At 33.7% G+C, this 22,312-nt stretch overlaps 1 protein-coding gene across 1 annotated transcript; it reads left to right on the forward strand.

Moving 5' to 3' along the window:
* Positions 1 to 1,421: 1,421 nt before the first annotated feature.
* Positions 1,422 to 12,930, forward strand: LOC101268202 (translation machinery-associated protein 22-like). The gene is made up of 7 exons (XM_004243707.5): positions 1,422 to 3,639; positions 3,743 to 3,805; positions 9,905 to 9,966; positions 11,352 to 11,433; positions 11,558 to 11,625; positions 11,698 to 11,781; positions 12,532 to 12,930. Exons 1-7 carry the CDS (start codon positions 3,492 to 3,494, stop codon positions 12,586 to 12,588), a joined length of 564 nt encoding a protein of 187 aa, XP_004243755.1. The 5' UTR covers positions 1,422 to 3,491; the 3' UTR covers positions 12,589 to 12,930.
* Positions 12,931 to 22,312: the final 9,382 nt, after the last annotated feature.

Below are 22,312 nucleotides of genomic sequence, written 5' to 3' on the forward strand. Positions count from 1 at the left end.
ATTCAATTATAATACTTTAGAGGCTTGTACACGTGACAACTAGATTTTGGGTGTATTTTTGAGTTTATTATAGACTTTTTGCATTTTATTGTAATACTTTAGTTTTAGGCTGACTTGTCTTGGTGAGATAAGACGAATGTCATCACATCCATTATTGAATCGTTACATGAAGTTTGACCTGAAGAAAGTTATCTACTTTCATGTTGGAATACTATCATATTAAATTATTTCACAAGACAGTCAATTTGTTTGTTATACAAATGAATGTATCTTTAGTGCTTAGTTATTGCTACTAAAAATTCAAATGAGCAATTGTCTATACTGACTCACAAATTGAGTAATCATTAAAATATATTTGGATGAGATCTATAAACATATCCAGAAAATATGTGGTCTTTCTTTGAATAGAGATTCCAACAACATTATATAAAGACAATTTTGAATGTGCTCAACTAAGAGGATGATGCATCAAAGGAGACTAACCACAAATATTTAATCGAAATTCTATTTCCTACTCATGATCTTCATAACAAGGATGAAACAAATGTTCAACAATTCATTTTCACCAAGAAATTGCCAATTCTAACCTTGGAGAAAATGAGTTACAAGATCAGAATATGTCATCTTCAAGATATTAAGTTATGTTTTCTTCAAGGGGAGTAAATACGCATTGCACTTTTTTTTTCTTAACACTTTGTTTGGATCATTATTATTCATTGTTTCATAATGTATTGTATTGTATTGTACTTTATTGTATGATAGATACAATGTTTGTCTAGATTGTTTTGTTTGTTATTGTTTAATAATATTTTAATTATTTGATTAGATTGTACCATACTGTATTGTAATTTATAAATTTACTACCCTTAATTATTCTAGGGTAGAAGGTTTGACTAGATTTAAAAAATTAAGGTTTAGGGTAAAATAGTATTTTGAAATATTATGTAAAGATATAATTGGAAAAAGAAATTAATAACAATGGGAACACACCAAAATGGTTGTTCCATAAAATGCGGGTTTTCATTGTTATGTAACAAAAGAAATTTAATAATACAATACAATACCTTTTAAGTAACAATCAAAATATTGTAGGTATAGTAACGATACAATACAATACAATAGATAACAATGATCCAAACATAGCGTAACCAAGTTTCATCTCGGTGGTTTTTTCTAGTAAATGTTTTTAATGAGGTAACAAACAATGTGCATTGCTGAACTATTTTTTTTTGTTTCACTAAATTTATATTTACATGAAAATTCAAGGGGGAGTGTTGTAAAATGGATGTCTACACAATATACTTTGTGCCCAAGTAAATTTCGTGCCAAGTAACTTTGTGTCCAAGCAAACTTAGTGGCCAAGTAACTTTATGCCCAAATTTTTTAGCCTATATATATCACTTCTTTGTAATATCAAAGATGAACAACAACAAGTAAAACATTTCAATAATAAAGAAAAGTTACTACTATTATCTTGTTTTTCTCGGTCTCTACTCTTTTTTATTTCAATTTATTATCATCATTTATAAAAATATTAAAATTATTGAGATTAAAGAAGTCAAACCCACTCCAATTTTTTATTTTAATGTATTTCAATAGGGAAATTTTCCTTTTAGCTTATCCTGAAAAGTCAGTTACACAATTAAACTATTATGATGACCCATTACACACATTTACTATTTTAAAGTATATTTTAGACCACCCTACGAGGTGTAACACCACTCTCACATTATGTGGTGTATTACACTCGCTGCCGCATCAACGATACGTCAGCGCCATGTCAGAACTTATAATTTTTTATATTCTTTTATTTTTTTCTTTATTGATTAACCTCTTCTTTTGCTAGATATATTCTACATTAATTATTTTCTAATTAATTGGTGAAATTCTGTAATAACTATATCTTCTACATAGCATAATTGCAAAGAAGTACAATGGCCGCCAAGAAAACTTTCTGAAATTTGAAGTTGATTCGTATGGTGAAAGAACTTCTTTCGTTCCAAAATGAACCTCAAGAGGACTTCTTCAATTTCTTCCATTGATTGACCATGAAAATCGAGAGTTCAATTGCAAATATTACTTTAGATTTGGATACATCTTTTACTTTTTTTATGTTCTTCATAAAGGTGTCTTAAAAGATAAAAAAAAAATAAGAAAATATTTTTCTTCCCCTTTTCAATTGATCACTCATCTAGTTTACTAAAAAGTCTCACATAGCTTCATGAATGAGAACCCCCAAACTTTTACCCTCCAATGACATGAACAAACACAAATCAAAACCTACAAATCTTAAGTCACCTAATATTATTTTGATTTATTGTTGGGATGTTTTTAGGTAAAAGAATTGTGTTTTTAAAGTAACTTGTTATTACATTGTTTCTTGTTACTGACTCATTTAAGCTTATTTGGGTGTGAAAGATGAGAAGGGTGGGGTATGAAGAAGAAGAGATGTGAAGGGGGGGGGGGGTTATAAGGAGAATTTTGATTTTTTAAACTTCTTTTAATAATTATCTGACGCGCATGATTTATTTTTATTTTTATTTAGTTTGACACGTCAGTTTTAGAGGTAAAAAGATTCAGTTTAAAATAAATTCGCTTGTAATAAGTCGTCATGATAGTTTGAGTGTTTTTAACTGACTTTTCGATATAAAATGAGGGAAATCTATGCCTTTTCGCTATTTCGATATCTCCAATTTCAATGCAATCATATGTAGAACTGTCAATATGGGCTAACCCACCACATTCGGATAACCCATACAGACTTCAACATTTTATGGGTCAAGCTGGACTAACCCATTTTTGGTGTGGGCCAGAAAATGGTTGATCCAACCCACAAATACGTAGGCTACAAGCTTGTCGGGTCAGCCCATTTTTTTTAAAAATTATATTATTTTTATAATTATTAAATTAAATTATAAATTATAAATATTATAATAAAAATTAACAAAAACAATATTACATGATGTTAATTTTACTATATTTTAATCAAATCTCCAAATAAAATTATCTTTATAATATTTATTAAGTTTTTTTTCAAGTAAAAGTATAAATATCTAAATCGAAATATTAACCTAATTGTTTTGTATTTGAACTCGCTTTCATTTTAAATTTTAATTTTATATTATATTTATTAATTAATTTTTATTGATCCATGGATCGAATATTTTCAAGCCCTACATAACAGCACTAAATTTTTTTTTAAAAAATAAACTCCAAAAATCATAAGTCAATCTAATTAAATCTCGAGTTAGGCTAGACCAATCAAATAGCCTTAGCCCATTTTGACGGCTCGAATGGTTTGACACCTACTTAATTAGATTCTTTCTCTTCAGCGTTTTCGAATTTTGTTAAAAAGGCCTCACGATTCTATTTCTTCAATTCTTCCCATAATTTACTTTAACAAGTGAACGGAAGACGTTCTGAACGCCGTCGTTTGCTTAGCCTGAGAATCTTCTTGGATAGCTGCTCAACTCAAGTTGAGCTATTCACAAATGGCGGAGAAGCCCCAACCAGTTCAGGTACTATACTGTGGAGTCTGCGGGTCACCAGCAGAATATTGTGAATTCGGACCCGACTTTGAGAAATGCAAACCCTGGCTGATTCAAAATGCACCCGATCTCTACCCGGAATTCCTCAAAGGTTTAACCCTAAGAATGCCCTATTTATGATTTTTTTTAAAATTTTTATAAATAGGGTCTGAATTCCTTATCCTTGAGATTTTGTTATTTGTCTGTTTTTGCAGAATCAAATGGAACAGAAACAGATAAAGTCTCTGATAAGCTTCAGTCAACTTCAATCTCTGAAGGTGAGAGCCCGTTTTCTGTTCGTTTCAATAATTACCAATTTCAAGGGTGAATTGCTGATTGTAGACTAAAGAGCCGTTTAATTTGTTTACAAGTTAGGATGAGATTAGATATGCTGGATTAGTTATGCTGTGATAAGTTATGCTGAAATTATTTTTTATTGAGTGTTTGGCTTGCACTTTGTTGTATTCAAAATAATTTGTATTGCTCCATGAATGTGAAAAGTGAGGAATAAAAAGGGTTTAAATGGATATCTTTGTCATTTACCTATTTTTTCTCAGGATAAGTTATTATGGGATTACTATACTTACTTTATTTCGGGATAAGTTATCCCGAGATTACTATACCACTCAAGGGGAGGGATAACTTATCTTGATACTAATTAATAATCTCGAGATAAGTTATCCAGACTTGCCAATCAAATAACAAATTAAGTGACACCATAATTTTATTCCAGGTCTGGTATTATTCTTCATAGCAAATGACCCCCAAGTCATATGCCTGGCAAATTCTGTGTAATACAGATATATAATTTAGTTGTCATTTTTCTAGTTTAATTTGCTTCTCCTGGGACAATGGTTCTTATATGCTAACAAGGAAAAGGGTGGAAGAAGTAATATCTAATGGTGATGAAGCGGGAATGAGACTATTGTTGGAACTCCAATAGAGACAACTAAGTTAGATGATTTTCTTTTCATGTGTTGAAGCCTTGCACAAAGTTACGCGGTGCCTATGCTAGTAGGAGGATACGAACAGTGTAAGTGTGCATGAGCTTGCCAGGCATTGTGATTTCAAAATTATGTTGTTCTGTATATACAACGGCCTGATACTTGATTGTGTAGAGTGGATTTCAGTCTGAAGTTCAGTTCAACCTTTTAAGTCCCTTATCTAATTCAAGATATAAAAGTTGACCTAGGTGATGACTATATATGCTAGAAAAGATATATACTCTTTGAATTTGAGAAACACCAAGGACATTAATTTTATATGGTTGTTGTAGAAATCCTATCAGCATCAAGATTTGACAAATTGTACATTCATGCTTGAAAGATCTTTTTGGGGTTGCTTGCAGTGGCGTAGCCATCCTTGTGTTACACCCTTTGTCGGAATATTATACTGTATATATTAGTAAAATAGTAAACAAAGTGGTTAAGTACCTTCTCAAAAAAAAGTGGCTAAGTAACATATTTTGGACACCCTTAACACAATAATATGATGTAGCCTAGTTGTTTTAGGTGCCTTGAAAGATTAAAGACACAATTTTAAAGTCTTCGTGTGTTCAAATCTCACTAGTAGCAATTTTTTTTCCATTTTAAAGAAAATTAGTTTCACTTTAGCACTTGGACACCCTTAATTGAAAATCTTGGCTTCGCCACTGGTTGCTTGTAGAATATTTTCTGATTTAAAGAAGGGAATTTTTGTTGTACGAATGGTACTTCAACCTTGGAGCAAGCATGAAGAGATTAGTTATACTTCTTTATTTATGAGATTTTTTGCCGATTGGTCATCAAGAAATGTTGATAGGATATTACGTGATCAATAAGAGATGGAGAGTATTTGGATCAATTAAGCAACTATAACCAAGAGAATATGTTTTAGATCTTCACATATTTGTGAATGATAGAAACTTTGGTTGCACTTGTACAAATAGGCCGATAGAGGTAAAGGGTTCCATGAGAAATATGAGGATTATAATAGCTTGTAGTTTAAACTCCAACTAGTATCTGTCTAGAGATATTGGAAATGTCTTGGAAAAGTCAGAGTAAAATGATTCATCAAGCTATTTAGTGCTATACTAAGAACCGGTAGGAGGCCCAATGAGTGGAGAAAGAGCACCCTGATTTTGCTTAATAAGAACGAAGGAGATCGTAAAAGTCATGTGAACTACTATGGCAATGAACTCAATGTTATTGCTATGGAACTCTTGAAAATAGTGATAACGTAGACTTAAGAACTCAATTAGAGTGAAAGAGAATCAATTTAGTTTATGCTCGGTTATTCTCTGAAAGTGAAAGCCCATTTGCTATTGTGTTTAGCAAACTCCATTTTCTCGAGGGTTAATTATTGTTTATAGACTAGTCATATATATGGGAAACTCCATGTAATATGGATATATAATTTAATGAAGTGATTTTAGTCCGCTTACGTGTATCTTGTTCGGATGCTTCTCCAGATTGAGTGATTTTGAGATGCTAACAAGGAAAGGGGTGAGAGGTCCATGTTGGAGGTCTCAAGTTCGGAACCCTTTGCAAGCGTAAGTAAGGGGTTTGCCTTCTGGTTCGAGCTCGTTGCGCCAGACTTGCCTATTGTGGGTTACCTGTGGTTGGCAAGCTATTGCATAGAACAGGGTTTTACTCTGTGCGCACCCAAAGGGTAGCGACTTTGGGTTTCCCTTGTCATAAAAAAAGGAAAGGGGTGGGAGAAGTAACAAATTATGCTTGATGAAGCAAGAATGAGACTTGTGGCAACCCAATAAAGACAACAATTAGATGATTTCTTTTCATGTGTCGTAGCCTTGGATAAAGTTACGTGGTGCATGTGCTAGTAGGAGGATACAAGTAATGGTGGAACATTGGAAGTGCACACGAGCTTGCTAGACATTGGTCTTATTAAAATACATAAAAGGGAAAATCTACCACCAAACTATCATAAATGGTATGTCAATATCATCCGTTATACTTTAAGGTTATTCATATCCTTACTGTCAATCTTTTGGGTTGTGTATACCCTTATAACAAACAGGACATGTGGCATCATGGCATCATCTAAACAAGCTATTCAAAATTAATTTAAATTTTACTGACAAATTAAAACCTACCCATCTACCCATATTCTAACCCGCCCTAACCCAAATTATAACCCGAAACACCTAAAATCAAGAAGAATCCATAGGAAATAGGGAACAAGCAGGTGGAGCTAAAGCATGAAAGACGTGAATTGGCAGTAGAAATTGAGCAAGAAGAAGCAAAGATAGAATATTTTGTAGAAGAAGATAGTGTCTTAAACTATCAAAAATGTATTCCACAATGTCCCAACAACAATCAGAAACTACATATACAAAGCTAGTGCAAATTGAAGAAGAGAAGAAAATTGATCAACCCAAAAAGCCTCAATACAAAGAAAAATAATTTGTTTTGATAGAATGTTAGTTTTGTTGATGTGTGAAACGAAGCTTTCAATGGAAGTTTCAAAAGAAACACGGGTCTGCATAAGGGATTTTCTTTGATGGTTACTTGGGAGAAAACAAGAAGTTAAACCACGAAAGAAAGAGATTCCTAAAGAACAACCCAGTATGCATGGAGTAATGACACTAAACTTATGAAACACAGGAACAAACACCTATTACAATCATTAAGATCATCATGTTCTTTACAGGCAGCAACAATTATGTTCATGGGCCGGATACCATGGTCGAGTAGAAGAAATTAATGAATGCAACAACTTACAAGCTGTTTGTGCTAACAAGATGCAAGTCAAAGCAGATGAGGACGACGAAGGCTAAGCTGACACCGGAGAATTGTTGCTGGAAGAAAAGAAAAATCGATTTGTGGGAGAATTTCCAGAGTGTGGGTAAGTTATTCTGGGTTAGATTTTGGTGGATGAGTGGGTTTTAATTATGCCTATAAATGCGAGAAGATATAATGTGTTGTTTAAAGTTGAGAAATACCGCCCCTAATGTTGTGGCCTAGTGGTCAATGAAGTGGTTGAGAATCCTAAGGTCCCGAGTTCAAAACTCATTGGAGACCAAAAACACTAGGTGACTCTTCCATCTCTCCTAGCCTTGGTTGACGGGGTTACTTGATGCCTATTGTTGGAGGAAGGTGGTAGGTAACCTGGGTGAATTAGTCAAGGTGCATGAAAGTTGGCCTAGATATCACAGTTATAAAAAAAGTTGAGAAAGACCAAGGACATATAAGGTTGTTGCAGATATCTTGTCAACATTAAGCCATGAGGAACTGTAAATTCAGGCTTGAAAGGTCTTTCAGGAGTTGCTTGCAATTTTTTTTTGTTTAAGTAGTTTCTCAAAATGGGAGATGGAGAATTTTATTCTGGTCAATTGTTTAACTCTAACCAAGAGAATCTCATTTTAGACCTTCACACATGTGAGCGGTACTAACTTTGGATACATTTGTAGAATTAGGTCGACAAAGGTAGATTATACCATGAAAGTTGTAAGGATAAGAAAATCTTGTGGTCAATGTAGTATTTGTATAGAGGTTTGGAAGTGTCTTGGAGAGGCCGGAGTTGAATGACTCACTAGGATATTCAATGTTATATATCTAGAATTGGTAGGATACTCGATGAGTGGAGGAAGAGCGCCTAATTCCGATTTATAAGAACAAAAGGAAATAGTCAAAGTTGTGTGAACTACCATGGCATTGAACTTATGTGTCGTATGATGGAACTTTGGGAAAGAGTGAGAGCATAGGCCTAAGAACACCGAAGAGTGAAAGAGATCCGATTTGGATTTATGCACAGTAATCGACTTCCAGATGGCCAAACTAACTCGTTTAATCTAAGTTGTTTGATTAATTTCGTTAGATGCAATCTCGCAAAAGCCCTAATTCTAATTCCACCGCAATTTCATTTCTTCTCCAACATATAACAGTTACATAGTACTAAACATTGGGATGCTAAAGTCCATATTGACAAGATGCGTGTTGTAGAGATGTAAATGCTAAAATGAATGTGTAGTCATACAATATTATGTAAGATTATAAATGACTACATTCTAGAAGACGCAAGTAACATGCATTAAGGATATAATGTGAGAAGTTTGCTTGAGATGTTTGGACATGTTTTGCATCGACCTATCAATGCACCCGTCTGTAGGTGTGAAACTAAGGTAACTGAAGGTATTAAAAAGGGACAGGGTAGACCTAAAATCACATGGAAGGAAGTTGTTTGATAGACCTACAAATCCTTGGTATCAAATATCAATATAAACCTTCCTAAAAATAGGGCCCAATGAAAGAAAAAGATCCATATATCAATATAGATATATGACTATATGCTAGTTGAGAAGAGGTTCTAGACTTGTTAGAAGAATTCTAATATTATCATCAATATTATTACTATTATAATTTATTCATATATTTAACTTATTTTGCCCTTCTATTTTATTTATATGGTTCATGATGTTAAATGAAGAAGTGGAGATTTATATAGTTGATCTTAACTTATTTGGGACTGAGCCATAGTTGTTGTAGTCTATGTTTGACAATTGGTTAGGGTATTCTATTGAGTCGTTATTGGTTGGTTGTATTCCCTTAGTTTTGGAGTTCTCATATCTCTTTTTTGATGCCCCTGTTTTTATAAATTTAATTTTTTTTTCCTCTTCAGAACTTGAATCTTTTATTAATATTATGTTCTCCATGGTGATCCATATATTTCTCCTCATGTTATTGGATACTCCCAGATCATTTTGGTGGAAGACTCTTTTCAGTAGTCATTTTATTGCCAAGAGATGCTTACTTCTTAATTCTTGTAGTGTTTTTCAACATCATAATATTCTATTATCAACAAGTACCTACTGTAGTTCCACAAAGTTGGGGTTGCCGATCTGAGGAGGATAGAGTATATGCTGTACTTAACCTTACCTTAGAGGTAGAGAGCTTGTTTCGATAGATCCTCAGCTTAAGAAAAAATAGTCCAAAGCAGTCCAGGAAGTGAATAACGGAAGCAGCACAACAAAGCATTTGAACACTAACTACAACAAAATAATACAATAATCGAAGTACAAGAAACAACAGAAATCGAAAAACAAGAAACTATTGGAGCAATACTACAACTACTAGTATGGATGGATAGCAAGAAAACACACTACTATCTACTAATCTCCTTCCCTAATCTGTGTCCTTCACAACCTCCTATCTAATCGTTAAGCAGAAAGTGCATCATGTCTTGTTTAATCACCTCTCCACATTACTTGTTCAACCTACCTCTACCTCTTTTGGACATAATATTTTGTTATCATGTCAAGTTAATGCTGGATTGGTTTTTTGTAGCTGGGTCAATAGTTGTAAAAAACCCGTTTAATCTGCCCTCTGAATTCAAATTGAATTTTGTGCTTATCCTCTTTCTTCCTTTTGTTGTATCAGGTTCTTCAACATCTAAACCAGAAGAAGTCAAACGTCTTCCAGGTGGAAAGATAAAAAAGAAAGTAAGAACTTTCAAAGACTTCTCTTGTTATCTTGAAGCATGCAAATGTCTCTTTTAAGGTTTCTATGACTCTATCCCATCCCAATGATAATACAAGCCATGTACAAATTTTTATTGTTGAGTTTCTTATGGCGATACTTTGACCAACAGATTGTGAATGTGGACGATGCTAATAAAAAGCTAAATCTTTCCCGTCATGAACTGTGATGATGCATTTATTATTATTCCTCTCCTACTATTACTTGTTTCCGTTGCTTTGGTTATCATATTATTTGCTATTGCTACTGTTCTTTTCTCCATTATTTTCAACATGGCTTCTTCACTAGTCCTTTTCATACCCGCTTTGTTATGCTTTTCTTGAGTCAAGGGTCTTTCAGAAAAAAACCTTTGTACCCTGTAGACGTAAGGATCTACATGCATACCACCCTCCCCAAACTCCAAAAAATGTGGGTATGTTGTTGACTTCTTGTTGATGTGTTTATTCTTCATTTTGTCATTTTCCCAGATGCTATTTTTCCTTCTTGACATACTTGAAGACAGGAGCTATTGTGTTTTATAAAGGTTTTTTTCCTTGTCAATGTTAAGAAGAACAACTTGCTCAGGAGGTTAGGGTCATGATCAACCTTCTTGTTGGAAGGAATTGTAAAAGGACTAACTAAAGTACTACACTAAGAGGAAGCAATAATGCTTATTAGAATCACTTTTACCCTCAAAATTCCCTGTGAACTAGTATTCAACTACTGCCAAAGGCACACTATTGTTTCTATTTGCATAATCAGTTCGATATTTATAGGTTTACGCTAGTGTTTCATTGCATGGATGAAAATCATTAGTATCAAATATGTGAGAGTTATAATTGTTTGACTTATCAATCTTTTTCATTTTTTAATTATTTGCTTCTTTCAACCATCATTATTAAACCTGGCAGAGACCTGAAATGAAAGTGGTTGCCAAGGATTCTGTTCTGGAACCCTCATAAAAACATAGAATCTTGAGGCAGTAGAGCATTTCTTTTCTTCCTATATTCCTTTTTCTTTTTCCTTTTTTCTTTTTTCTTTGGGTGATTGAAATATATATGGGCATCTTAATGGATAAAATGGGTTTCTTAAAAGAATTCTCATTTCTGATGCTTCAATTGGTTTGGGCAACTAACTTAAGCAATGCAATTGTCAGCTAATAAGTTCAGGTACGATTTCAGAAGTGAGTATGTCCGCAAATCATTTGGTATGATATAGTTCACTGTACAAATACTGTAGAGCAGCGAGTGACATATCCACAAGTTATTTACGATATTCCAACTTCCTACAATCAGCCTTTAATTGTGTACAGGACTAGAGGTCCTGAACTAATCTACTATTGGTTATAAGTTGTTGAATTATTTGGTAGGACAAGCAAGAAATTATTATTGAAAAGGTGACACGGAATAAGAGGAAAAGTATCACAACTATCAAAGGCCTCGAACTCTTTGGTGAGCATTTACCTACAGTTTATTGTGTATTATGTTGCATAATCTTTGTTCGTCTTTCTCTAGATCCTCTTCGACTTACAAGTTGCTGCAGTTCTTAGTCTGGCTTATTTCTTTGTCATTTAAGGTGTTAAACTAAGTGATGCTTCCAAAAAGCTTGGTAAAAAGTTTGCTACTGGAGCTTCCTTGGTGAAGGTGCGTTGAGTTATAGTTTTTGATTTCTCTGATATAAGTTTGTTGTATGCCTGACCTGCATTCACCCTTTAGGGCCCAACTGAGAAGGAGCAGATTGACGTTCAAGGAGACATAGCTTACGACATTGTGGAATTTATTACAAAAACCTGGCCCGATGTATGTTAATTATCTGTATTATCTTTACATTTTTGTCTATAAGTGTGTTTTAGCTGGCTATTTACTAGTATCATAGAAAATTATGGCTGTTTATATTGTATTATTACAATCATCAGAATGAGTCTAAGAAAGGAACTGCAATTGACAAAGATTGCATCCCTCCAAATATGCAGTCAATGCATTCAATCTACTAGAGTCGAAATATACATTTCTGAATTTCTAATCATGCTTTAGAATTTGTCCTTTCATCTAAAACAGTTTGTGAACTTTTTTCTTGTTGCTACTATCAAAAAAATAATGAGTAATAATTTTGAAACTTATTTTACATTTCTGTGTGTCCCCCCTCAAGAGTCTAATTTAAGATTTTACATTTATTATGTATTTGATATTTGGTCCATATCTATGTCAACGTTGCTTCAGTGCCCTCAGAACTTTACATGCTTGGTAAGTTGCTCTCAGAGTCGCCTCATGTGTTGGATAAGAGTTAGCCAGATCGGGAAGAAATAATTAAGAGGCTAACTGTAATTTCCTCTTTCCGGCTATTTCTATTTCTGAGCCTGTGGTACTTTCTTTCTGAAGTACCTTGTTTCAGTGAAACTTAACATAGATGGACATGGAGTTGTTCGCGAAATTCTTATTATTTACTTGGTTGGTTAGGTATTTTTAAGAAAAATAAAAATATTATATTCCCTCATCTTACACAATTTCTTTTAGTTGTTTGCTGAAACTATTTTTCTCTGTGATTCTCAGGTTCCAGAATCTGCAATATTCTTTATAGAAGATGGGAAAAAGGTTCCTGCTGCATAAACTCAGTACTCTTTATTCCTGCTTGCAGCAAGGTGTTTTATTAGGTGCGATGCTCATATCAATATGATAAAATTTTGGAGTGAGAATATGTATTGGAGCTATTGATGCTCTTATCCCGTCCAGTCCTTTTCCCTGCAGTAACTGAGAGAATCCAAGAAACACAATGGGATTTTGCAGTTTAGATATGGTTTGGTTTGATTTGGTTTGGTGGCAGCATATGTGCTTGTACAGTTGCTGCAATACTATTTTGTTTCTGAAATTTGGTATTATACTGTATGTTGTGATAGTATCTGTTTTTTATTGAATGGTAATCATATTTATTCTGGATCGATATTTGTGAAATTTTAAGTTGGTTACTCTTATTGTAGTTAGAGGTATATACTTGTGATTGATAAATATGAATCTTCACCAGCTAAGTTATTTGTTGCTAACTTATTTGTTGAGTTCAAGATGATTGAATATCACCTGAACCTACAAAGACAATCAAAGTTCAACTAGATATCAGTGAGTTTTTCTTTTATGTATTATGATTTTACGGGGTACAGAAATGTAATGAAGCGCAGCTCACTTAATACTTCTTCATAAACAATATTCTTGGTGCGTTTACCTTTCATCCATCGTGGTTGTTCTATCATGACCAGAACTCTTGTTATCGACACTGGCATTCTTCAAAGATAGTTTTAAACAAACATCAAACATTGAAAGTTCGTTACAACAAACATCAAACTTGTGTACCTTGTCTATGACAAGATTAATTGGCTAGAAAGTTCTGTTTCTTTTCCAACAATTCACTGAGATGTTGGACTAACTGCAGATCACACAGGCTACTGTGACGCAGAGAGCAGCTCAAGAGGGACATTCACCATCCATCCAGAGCAGTATTATATTCCTAGGATAGCATTCGGGGCCTAGCTCTGCAATTTGGCTCCCCTATTGATGTTGAGAGGCCGACTCAAGGCTTAGAGCAAGAGGAAATGTTGAAAAAAATGAAAAGCATAACACATGAGAAGTATGCAAGGGCTAGAAGGGCACAAAAGTGCCACATTCAAAGACTTGTGTATGTTTCCAAATGTCCACCTCCCACTTTGGATTCAAAACCTATCTATTTGATAAGTATGATGGGCACGGTGATACCTTGCAAATAACAAATCCACACTTCTGCATTGTTGTCTTCATGCCATAACTTTACAAAATCACATGTTTATTTTCATAGATTCTTTCACACAGTAGTAAGAATATTTCTACACAACACCATATGATGGTTTCTTATACATTCAATTTTACATGTGTAACATATCGTAACTTGAAATAACTAATAATAATCTAAGAAATCAAGAATAATCATTTTTTGAAATAAGTGGGGAAATTTGGAAATTTCTGCAAGTGTAAAAGTGAGTTTTGAATTATTTTAAAATGGCCATAACTCCCAGATCAAGATGAGTCAGTGTGAGTTCTTTATATAATTCGAAAGCCCTTGGGAAGATCTTTCCAACGATGCTGAGTTTTTGCATTTTCGATGTCGTATGAGGGAGATATGCCTTGCGGAAGTTGGTTTGTTGGACTGAGGAAAGTCTAATCCGGATTTACCAAGGATAAAGTAGTCTTTTCACCGTAGTATTTCCTAATAGTTTTAAGGGTTTATTAGGGGTAAAACCAAGTCCAAATTCAGTTTTAGAAGAGTTGAGAATGCTTAGGACTTGGGAGAAAAGAGAAGAGAAGAGAAGAGGAAGACTAAGATTTCTTCGAGAACACTAAGGTTTCGCTAGTGGAATTCATTGGGGGTGATCCCTATCGAGGTATGTGAGATCTTTCTGTGTTGGGTTCGTTACCTACACACCAACATGCTTAATCCAGCAAGTTTTCGATTGATTGAATTATAAATCTTGAAGTTCTTAATGAACAATTGTTGAATCCTTGTTGGTAGAGTTGTAGTGTACCTTTAGTGGTTTTGATTTGTGTTTTCGGTCTGTTTATGAGTCTACATATTGGGTATCGAGTATATTAGGGATCCTAAGTGTTTAGGGGAAGATCCATGGAAGTTTGGGAGGTTTAGAGTTGAAAATCAGAGAAGAAAGGTCGGAACACCAGTCTGATAGGCCCTGGGGCGCTGCGCCTACCAGAGCCCCTCAGGACAGACTCTATCCGTTAGGCTTTGGCGCGCCACGCTAGCCAGAGCTCATGAGGATATTCTCTGTCTGTTAGGATCTGGGGCCCTGCGCCTCACAGAGCGCCAGGGTCACCTGAAGTTCTTATTTTCCCCCCATGTTTTAGTACTAGTTCCTAAGTGATTTACCTATCATTCCTAGTTGATTCCAACACTCTAAAGTACATCTAAACATCATGAAATCATCCATAAACATGAGATTATGATCCCTGAATCCATAATGCAATTCTAGGAAAGTTAAAATCAAAGTCAAAGACGTAAGAGACAAGTCTAAAAGTTAAAAAGCAAGTCAAAATGAGTTCTTAAAGTTTCGAAGAGTCTTCAACAAACCTTTTTAACTTTGTTTAAAGAATCAAGTTACAAGTTAAGATAGAGTAAAGAGTTGAATTCATTCTCAAAAGTTAAAAGGGGACTAAGTAATCCCTAGGAGTTACAAATGTTTTCACATTTAACAAGTAAAGAGCCTCGGGGCTAGTTTTTTAAGACAAAAGTAATAGTTTTATGAAATGAAACAAGCACGAAAACTATGATTTCCAAGAGAGCTTTTTAAAGCAAAGTTTTGAGCACTAATCTCAAATCACAGAATCAGAATGTTTTAAAAACATAAGAGCCAGTATATATTTTGGAGTAGTATTGAGCATCGATGTGGGGATGCAAATTCATAATAACTCAAGTTTCCATGTAAACCATGTCGCCATCATGGGTAGAAAAGATCATACTTTTTAAATGAATCCTTTTCATAATATACTAGCGGATCCATTAGGCAGTTCATGTCCTATACCCTGAAAAGGTTAGGATGGCTGGACAGGTGGGCCGAGTAACGCTGTATGATGCCAGTTGACCTGCATCGTATTATGATGTAGACACATTTAACGAGGATCAACATCCAGCGCACTATTGATCAAGTTGAGCACTCCAGAGTCTGTTGGTGAGCCTCATTGCTTTTCGGAGGATCCATTTTATTATTTTTTCTTGTTTAGTTCATTAGGATGTTTTGGGGTCTGTCCCGATATCCCTCTTAGTTATTAGAGGCTTCATATATAGATAGTCATTTAGATTGTTCACTTTGATGTCTCTTTTATCTTACGTTTCGGATGTTGTTAACTTTGAGACTCAAGTGCCATTTGGCTAGATTATTACATATTGTGCATGTTTCCTTGCAAATGCTCTCTACTGTTTATATTAAGTTTAAGTCTTCTCCGCTCGAGGTCAGCAATGGTCACCGAGTGCCAGTCTCGCCTAGGGTGTAGGATCGGGGCATGATAACATGACATAGTTACACCACTGCACTTGAATACACAACACCCTATTCACAATTGAGTATAATTCGGGTATTATTAGGGCATTGGTCATTGAATGTTGTGTTTTATTATTATTTTAGACAAAGAATAAGCCAAGACATTACAAAAAAGGAAAGTTCAATATCTTTAGAGTTTCTAAGGCTTGATTTGAGGTATATGATGCTTATTTGTTTCCAGTATTGTCTTCATGTTAACTTTTTTATAGGATTACTGGTGCGATACATGCAGGGAACCCATAAGGGGTGAGTATGAAATAACATCATGTTAATAATCTGGTGCAATGAACTTGTTTAATTTACTTGTGGTTTCAAGTGTGACTGTTCATTGTGATTTGATTATGCATGTTCGTTTTGATTGATGGTTGACACAAGTACCATGCCAGTATACACTTATAATGGTTGGCTCAGGTACCACACTAGAACACTAACAATGGTTGGCCTGAGTATCACACTTGTATACTAATAGTTTGTGTATGGATCCCATGAGAGGATGAGGTATGTTTTGTTGTGATCATGTAGGACATGTTCAGTACATTGGTTAAGTAAAAAGTGCGACTATTAGTATATATCTATTGTGACTTATTGATATATGTGTTGACTTGTATTAGTGTCTTTTGTTTTCATGTTTACATGATTCATATTTTAGAAATGGTTGTATAATACAGTTGTGGTTGTGTACTAATACTGTACATGCTCTTTTCTTGTTGAGTATGGGGTAAATTTAGACGGTTGTTTCCTCGTCGAGTATAGGGTATATTTAGGCGGCTGATACAAGACCTCACTTGTGAGATCAATGAATCTCAATTCAAGGGTGAGATATTTCGTCGAGACTACTTTGGATTCCTCATAGTTTCTTTTTCCATCTTTTTGGACTCTGACATTTCTTTGACTTTATTTTATTGTTTTCTTGGTTGGGGTTTCTTCCTTTTTAACCTGAAAAGAAATGTCTTACTCGCCAAGGTGAGGACCATAAATTCCTAGCTTTACGTGGATTCATTACCTAAGATATCATATGGGCTTGTAATTAGGAATAAAAGGATTGCTACTAGAGATCCGAACTCTATTAACGGGAGAGCCTCCATCTCAATATCCTCTCGGTGCTAAGTAAAATGCCACGAAATAGTAATTAATCATATTCATTTCATCATCCATGGAAAGACACAATTAAGCAACCAATCCAAGCTGAAGTTTTTAGAATAGCTCCTATAAATCTTCATTCAACTTAGGTGAGAAAACCTAACAAACCTTATGAATCCTACGTGAGAAAGCCTTTCACAATCTCATTGATACTTTAATCTAACAGCATCCTCAAATCATTTACATCATTTATAGAAGAAACATGCATATCTTCATAAATTCATAGTTCATAAGGTTTTCTTTATAGCTTCAATAGTAAAAAATCATTTATCAGGCATGGGTTCATATGAATTTAACTCAAAATCATTTAAATACTTCAATTTATGCATTAGAAGATAGAAAACCACTAATTGAATCATAATTGAGAATAAACCGCAAAAATTAAATAAAATCCTAACTTTAATTTAATAATTAAACTTGTAAAATTGGACGATCTTCGGAACCACTATGATAAAAGGAACCCATATATGAGTACTAATGTACCTTAGCGATCAAGACCCAAAAGCTACGGTGAATTGGAAACTTGAAGTGAAACCTTAACTTTTTATTCCTAAGCCTTTAGAGAGAATATTGTGGAAGAACTTGGAGGGAATTTGAGATTTAGGAGAATGATTTTAGAATGAATAGTTCAAAGACTTAGAATAGCGGTTAAAATGACATAGCTTATGTATTAGACACATAGATAAAGATTAAAATAGCATTGACTTAAAAAGTCGACGAAACACTTGCATGAGAGACCTTCACACACCATTTAGCTCTTCATGGTCTGTGAAGGGGTCGTGAATCTGAGGGAAAATTGGGTTTCTTAGATGGACACCCCATCCCACTCCACGTACCTTCCACATGCCGTTTAGAAAATTGTGGACGGTTTTCGGTTTGGATAAGGTCTGTGGACCTTTCTACTCACCTCGCCTTACCTTTTCTAAATTTCAAGGTGTTAAACTTTTTGGCTAACCCATATTTCTTTCCTTTTTAATATTTTATTTTTACTAGTTTTTTTTGGGAAAAGTAAGATTGAGACTTTTATAAATAAAATGGCTTACAAGGCCACCAATTTTTTTTCCTCAAAAGAAGCATAAATTAGTTAAAATTTGTTATAAAAATATAAATTTTAGAAGTTAAATAACAACAAATAAAAAGATAAAGAACACTAATATTTTTGTTCCAATATTTCAATGTATATTGGTAGGAGGCATATGTAAAAAAGGTATGAGTATATTTGTATCCTTCAAAGTCATGAAGGAAATCTCTAAAGTCATGACTAAATGCTAAAAGTCATGAAGTGTGAAGTTGCTACACGAAATTCACATTTCATTATTTACTAACACTCCCCCTTGGATGTTTGTGTACAAAGAAATTCTAGAAGAATAAGAGAGAATGTATATTGTTTTTCTCTATATGTATTATTTGTTTCCTCGTTAAAAATCTTACAAAGAAAAATTTGGCGGGACAAAAACCTTGGTTAAAGAAAAAAGAGTACAATGTGTATTTACTTTCCTTGATGAAAACATTATTTAATATCTCGAAGACGACACATTTCAATTTTGTAACTCACTTTTTTAAAGGTTGAAGTCGGCAATGCCTTGTAAACATATTGTCACTTGAACAAACTTGTTGAACATCTATAGCACCCTTCTTTTGAAGATCATGAGTAAAATTTTTTTTTGTTGGTGAAATGTGTTTTGTTTTATCTCCTTTAATGTATCCTCCCTTTGGTTGAGCTATACATGCATCATTGTCTTCATACAATATTGTTGGGGCAACTTTTTTCAAAGAAAGATCACATGTTTATTGAATGTGTTGAGTTATTAATCTCAACCAATTGCATTCTTGATTTTCTTCAGGAATGAATATTATCTCTGCACAACCTGAAGAAGTGACAACCACGATTTATTTTGTTGAACACCATGATATAGATGTACCACCACATGTAAATAAATATCATGTCCACGATCGAACATTATGAGGATCACACAAATATCATGCATCTACATAACTAATCAATTGTGACTTGAATTCATTTAAGTAAAAAAATCTCATATCAATGGTCCCTTAGAAATATTTGGATTTATGCTTAATTTCATTCCACTGTCTTTATGTTGGAGAAGAACTAATTTTTTTTAACAAAGTAGTAATATGTGGCCTAGAAATATTGGCAAGCCACGTTAATGCACCAATTGCAATAAGATATGATATTTCAGTACAAACAAGTTCTTATTCATTTTCATGAGGTAAGAATGGATCTTTATTGATATCAAGAGATTTGACAATCATCAGACTACTCAGTGATGTGTTTTATCCATATAAAATTTCTTCAATATATTCTTAGTATATGTTAATTGATGAACAAATATTTCATTTTCAAAATGTTCAATTTGTAGTTTAAGAAAAAACTTTGTCTTTTCGAGAGTTTTCATTTCAATTTTTTCCAGACATTTTATTGCCTTAGAAAGCTCCTCATGATGTCTAATGATATAATCATTAACATATACACCTATTATGACAAATTCAGATCCAGGCATTTTCATGAAAACACAAGACAAATTGAGTAATTTTAAATCGTTCGATAATGATTCGAAAGGTTATTATTGAAAATTTTGATTATTCATTTAACTTGAGTTAATTAATTGATGGATAAATTGTGGATATTTGAATTAATCAATAGTTAATGGGTTAACGTGATCATTTATTTAAGACTCTATATCATTAAGCCCATGTATTGAAAGTAAGTTGGTGAATTTTACCAGTTTTAATAAATAATTAATTTTTTAAAAAAAAGAGTCAGAAAACATAGAAGAAAAAGGAGAATAGCAGAAGCGACGTCGAACGAATGAAACGAATCACTTCAGGTAACTTGAGTGAAATTCCAATCTGTATGTTGAAGATAATTGTTGCATGTATGTAATAAATATTAATATTATATTAGAGAAAAAGAATAAATAATTTCCCCCTAAATTTGTAGGTTTGATAGGTGCATAGTGTAGTTTTGTGTATGCTAAATTGGCTATTAGTGGAATAATGATTGTCCTTCTTAGAATTAATGATTGGATAATTCACAATATTTTCACATTATAAATTAAGAATCTAATGGTTCTTGGAAAGAAAAACATTGTGTGTTATTGTACTACTTTGATGGGTTATAAATTGGTGAGGACAAATTTGTGGGTGAGGACAAATTTGTGGATGGCGTTACTGAAGTCAATGACATATAAAATAATCAAAATTAGGCGCTTGAAATATTGAATTGAAAATTTAAGTATATTGTTGTATGTTTGTTAAAGTACCATGTGACTATATTTTGGAAATTTGAGGCAAGTTTTGGGAATTAATTGAATAGGTGATGGTGGGCCAATGATTGACCATAATGACAATCATTGGGTAGGATAAAAGGTGAGAACTGAATAGTTGTCAATACGTTGTTTGGGTTTAACAGAAACGAAATTTGAAGTGAAAATATGGTGGGAGAGATTCTTATTAATAACGTTATGCAATCATAGCCAGGAATGGATAATTTGTGGAATTTCGTGGGGTTTCATGGTTCTTCCATGAATTTGCGTGATCGATTAGATTTCCTAGTTAGTTGTTCTTATTTTAAGTATCATATTATAAATTAAATATTTAATCTATTGAGATAGATAATAAAATATTGGGTTATCGAATGGTATAAATATCATTAGACTTATGATATTGGAGAAGTTAAAGCTTAACCTTAGGTTTGAAACTTAGAAACTTTATTATGAATTTGGGTGAGTTTTTGGGTCTAGACTAATCCTATAGTAATGTGAGAGTTGTTAGTTTCGAAATCTTAAAGTATGTACTTGAATAGATTGCATTAATTTGGAAGCTCAACGAAAAAGGAAGGCTCAAGTCTCAGAGTGATTTTTTGATTATTTGAGGCAAGTGGATTTCTAAGCCCTTATTAAGTGTGTGGAATTCATGTGTTTCCTTGTAATATGTGTTTGGTAGAAATGAGAACTGGTGATGGTTTGACTTGTCCATGTTGAATAATTCAAATGATGAAAAGAGGGTGATAAAAAGTTAATGTGATAAATTGTATGTGATGCTTGAGAATGATTTGAGGGCTTTTATCTTATTTGTTGATGTTGTATCATGGTTGAATTATTCTGAATTGTGAGTTGTATAAAGATGTTCAACTCCTCATTATTTATGCGAAATATGGCATTTGCATTGGCTCTGAAACATGGTTGTGATAAGTGTTATGTGAGAAGAGGTGTACCATTTCGAGGGACGTATTGCACACCATGATGATACTATATTTCTAGGAAAGTATCTTGCACCGCGATGGTTACTATTATCGAGGTCGTATCGCGCGCCGTGATAGATGCATGGATAGAGATGTCCCTCATGGGTCCCAGACTGAAAGACAACGGGTGTATATCATCATTAGGTCAGACATGCATCACTATACTTGACATTGTATTTCATTGCATTGCACATTTTTTATCATTGATGAACTTGACCTTGAGTTTTTCTAATTTTTTGAGTGCTTTTCTATAAAACTTGTGATCGATGAATATTGAATTATTATTGAGAATATGTGATTTGTTAGAGTGTTATTGTTGAGTCGTGTGCTTTGTGAACTATGAATTGTTAGGTTGGGCTGATTTTATACAGGTTGTGATGTAGAGGTCTGGATAGAGTGAGGACTACCTGTATTTTGTTTCCTTATCTTATGTTTTGAGGTTTGGTTGTTTGGTACTATGTGGTTTGGTACTCACCCCTTGCTTTTACAAATTTTTGTAGGTTACGAGCCTGGATCTTTGTGATACCATTTATTACCTTTATTTTTGAGGCTTTCTGTGGAGATTTTAAGGTAGTTGTTGTTATCTCAGTAGAACTTCTTACTCCTGTTTGTGATTTTGTTTTTACTTGGAAGAAAATGTCATTTGAGACTTGCGTATATTATTTCAATTCTGCTATTTACATTAGAGGTTTGTGCACGTGGCAACTAGGTTTTGGGGATTGAATTAAGTTGACTTGTTTTTAGTATTAGTAATTATTACTGGACTTTTGTTTTACTTCCGCATTTTAGCAAAACTACTGGCTTTAGGTTGACTTGTCGTGGTGGAATTAGATGAGTGTCATCACATCCCATTTTTGAA

The sequence above is a fragment of the Solanum lycopersicum genome, chromosome 7 (genome assembly GCF_036512215.1).
Source record: "Solanum lycopersicum chromosome 7, SLM_r2.1".
Lineage (NCBI taxonomy): Eukaryota > Viridiplantae > Streptophyta > Magnoliopsida > Solanales > Solanaceae > Solanum > Solanum lycopersicum.

What these genes read in the sequence shown, in the direction of transcription:
- LOC101268202 (XM_004243707.5), top strand. Translation starts at nt 3,492, where the DNA reads ATGGCGGAGAAGCCCCAACCAGTTCAGGTACTATACTGTGGAGTCTGC. An exon ending in GTGGAAAGATAAAAAAGAAA is followed by an intron (nt 9,967 to 11,351) that starts GTAAGAACTTTC and finishes ATTATTTGGTAG; the next exon opens with GACAAGCAAGAAATTATTAT. An exon ending in CTGGAGCTTCCTTGGTGAAG is followed by an intron (nt 11,626 to 11,697) that starts GTGCGTTGAGTT and finishes TTCACCCTTTAG; the next exon opens with GGCCCAACTGAGAAGGAGCA.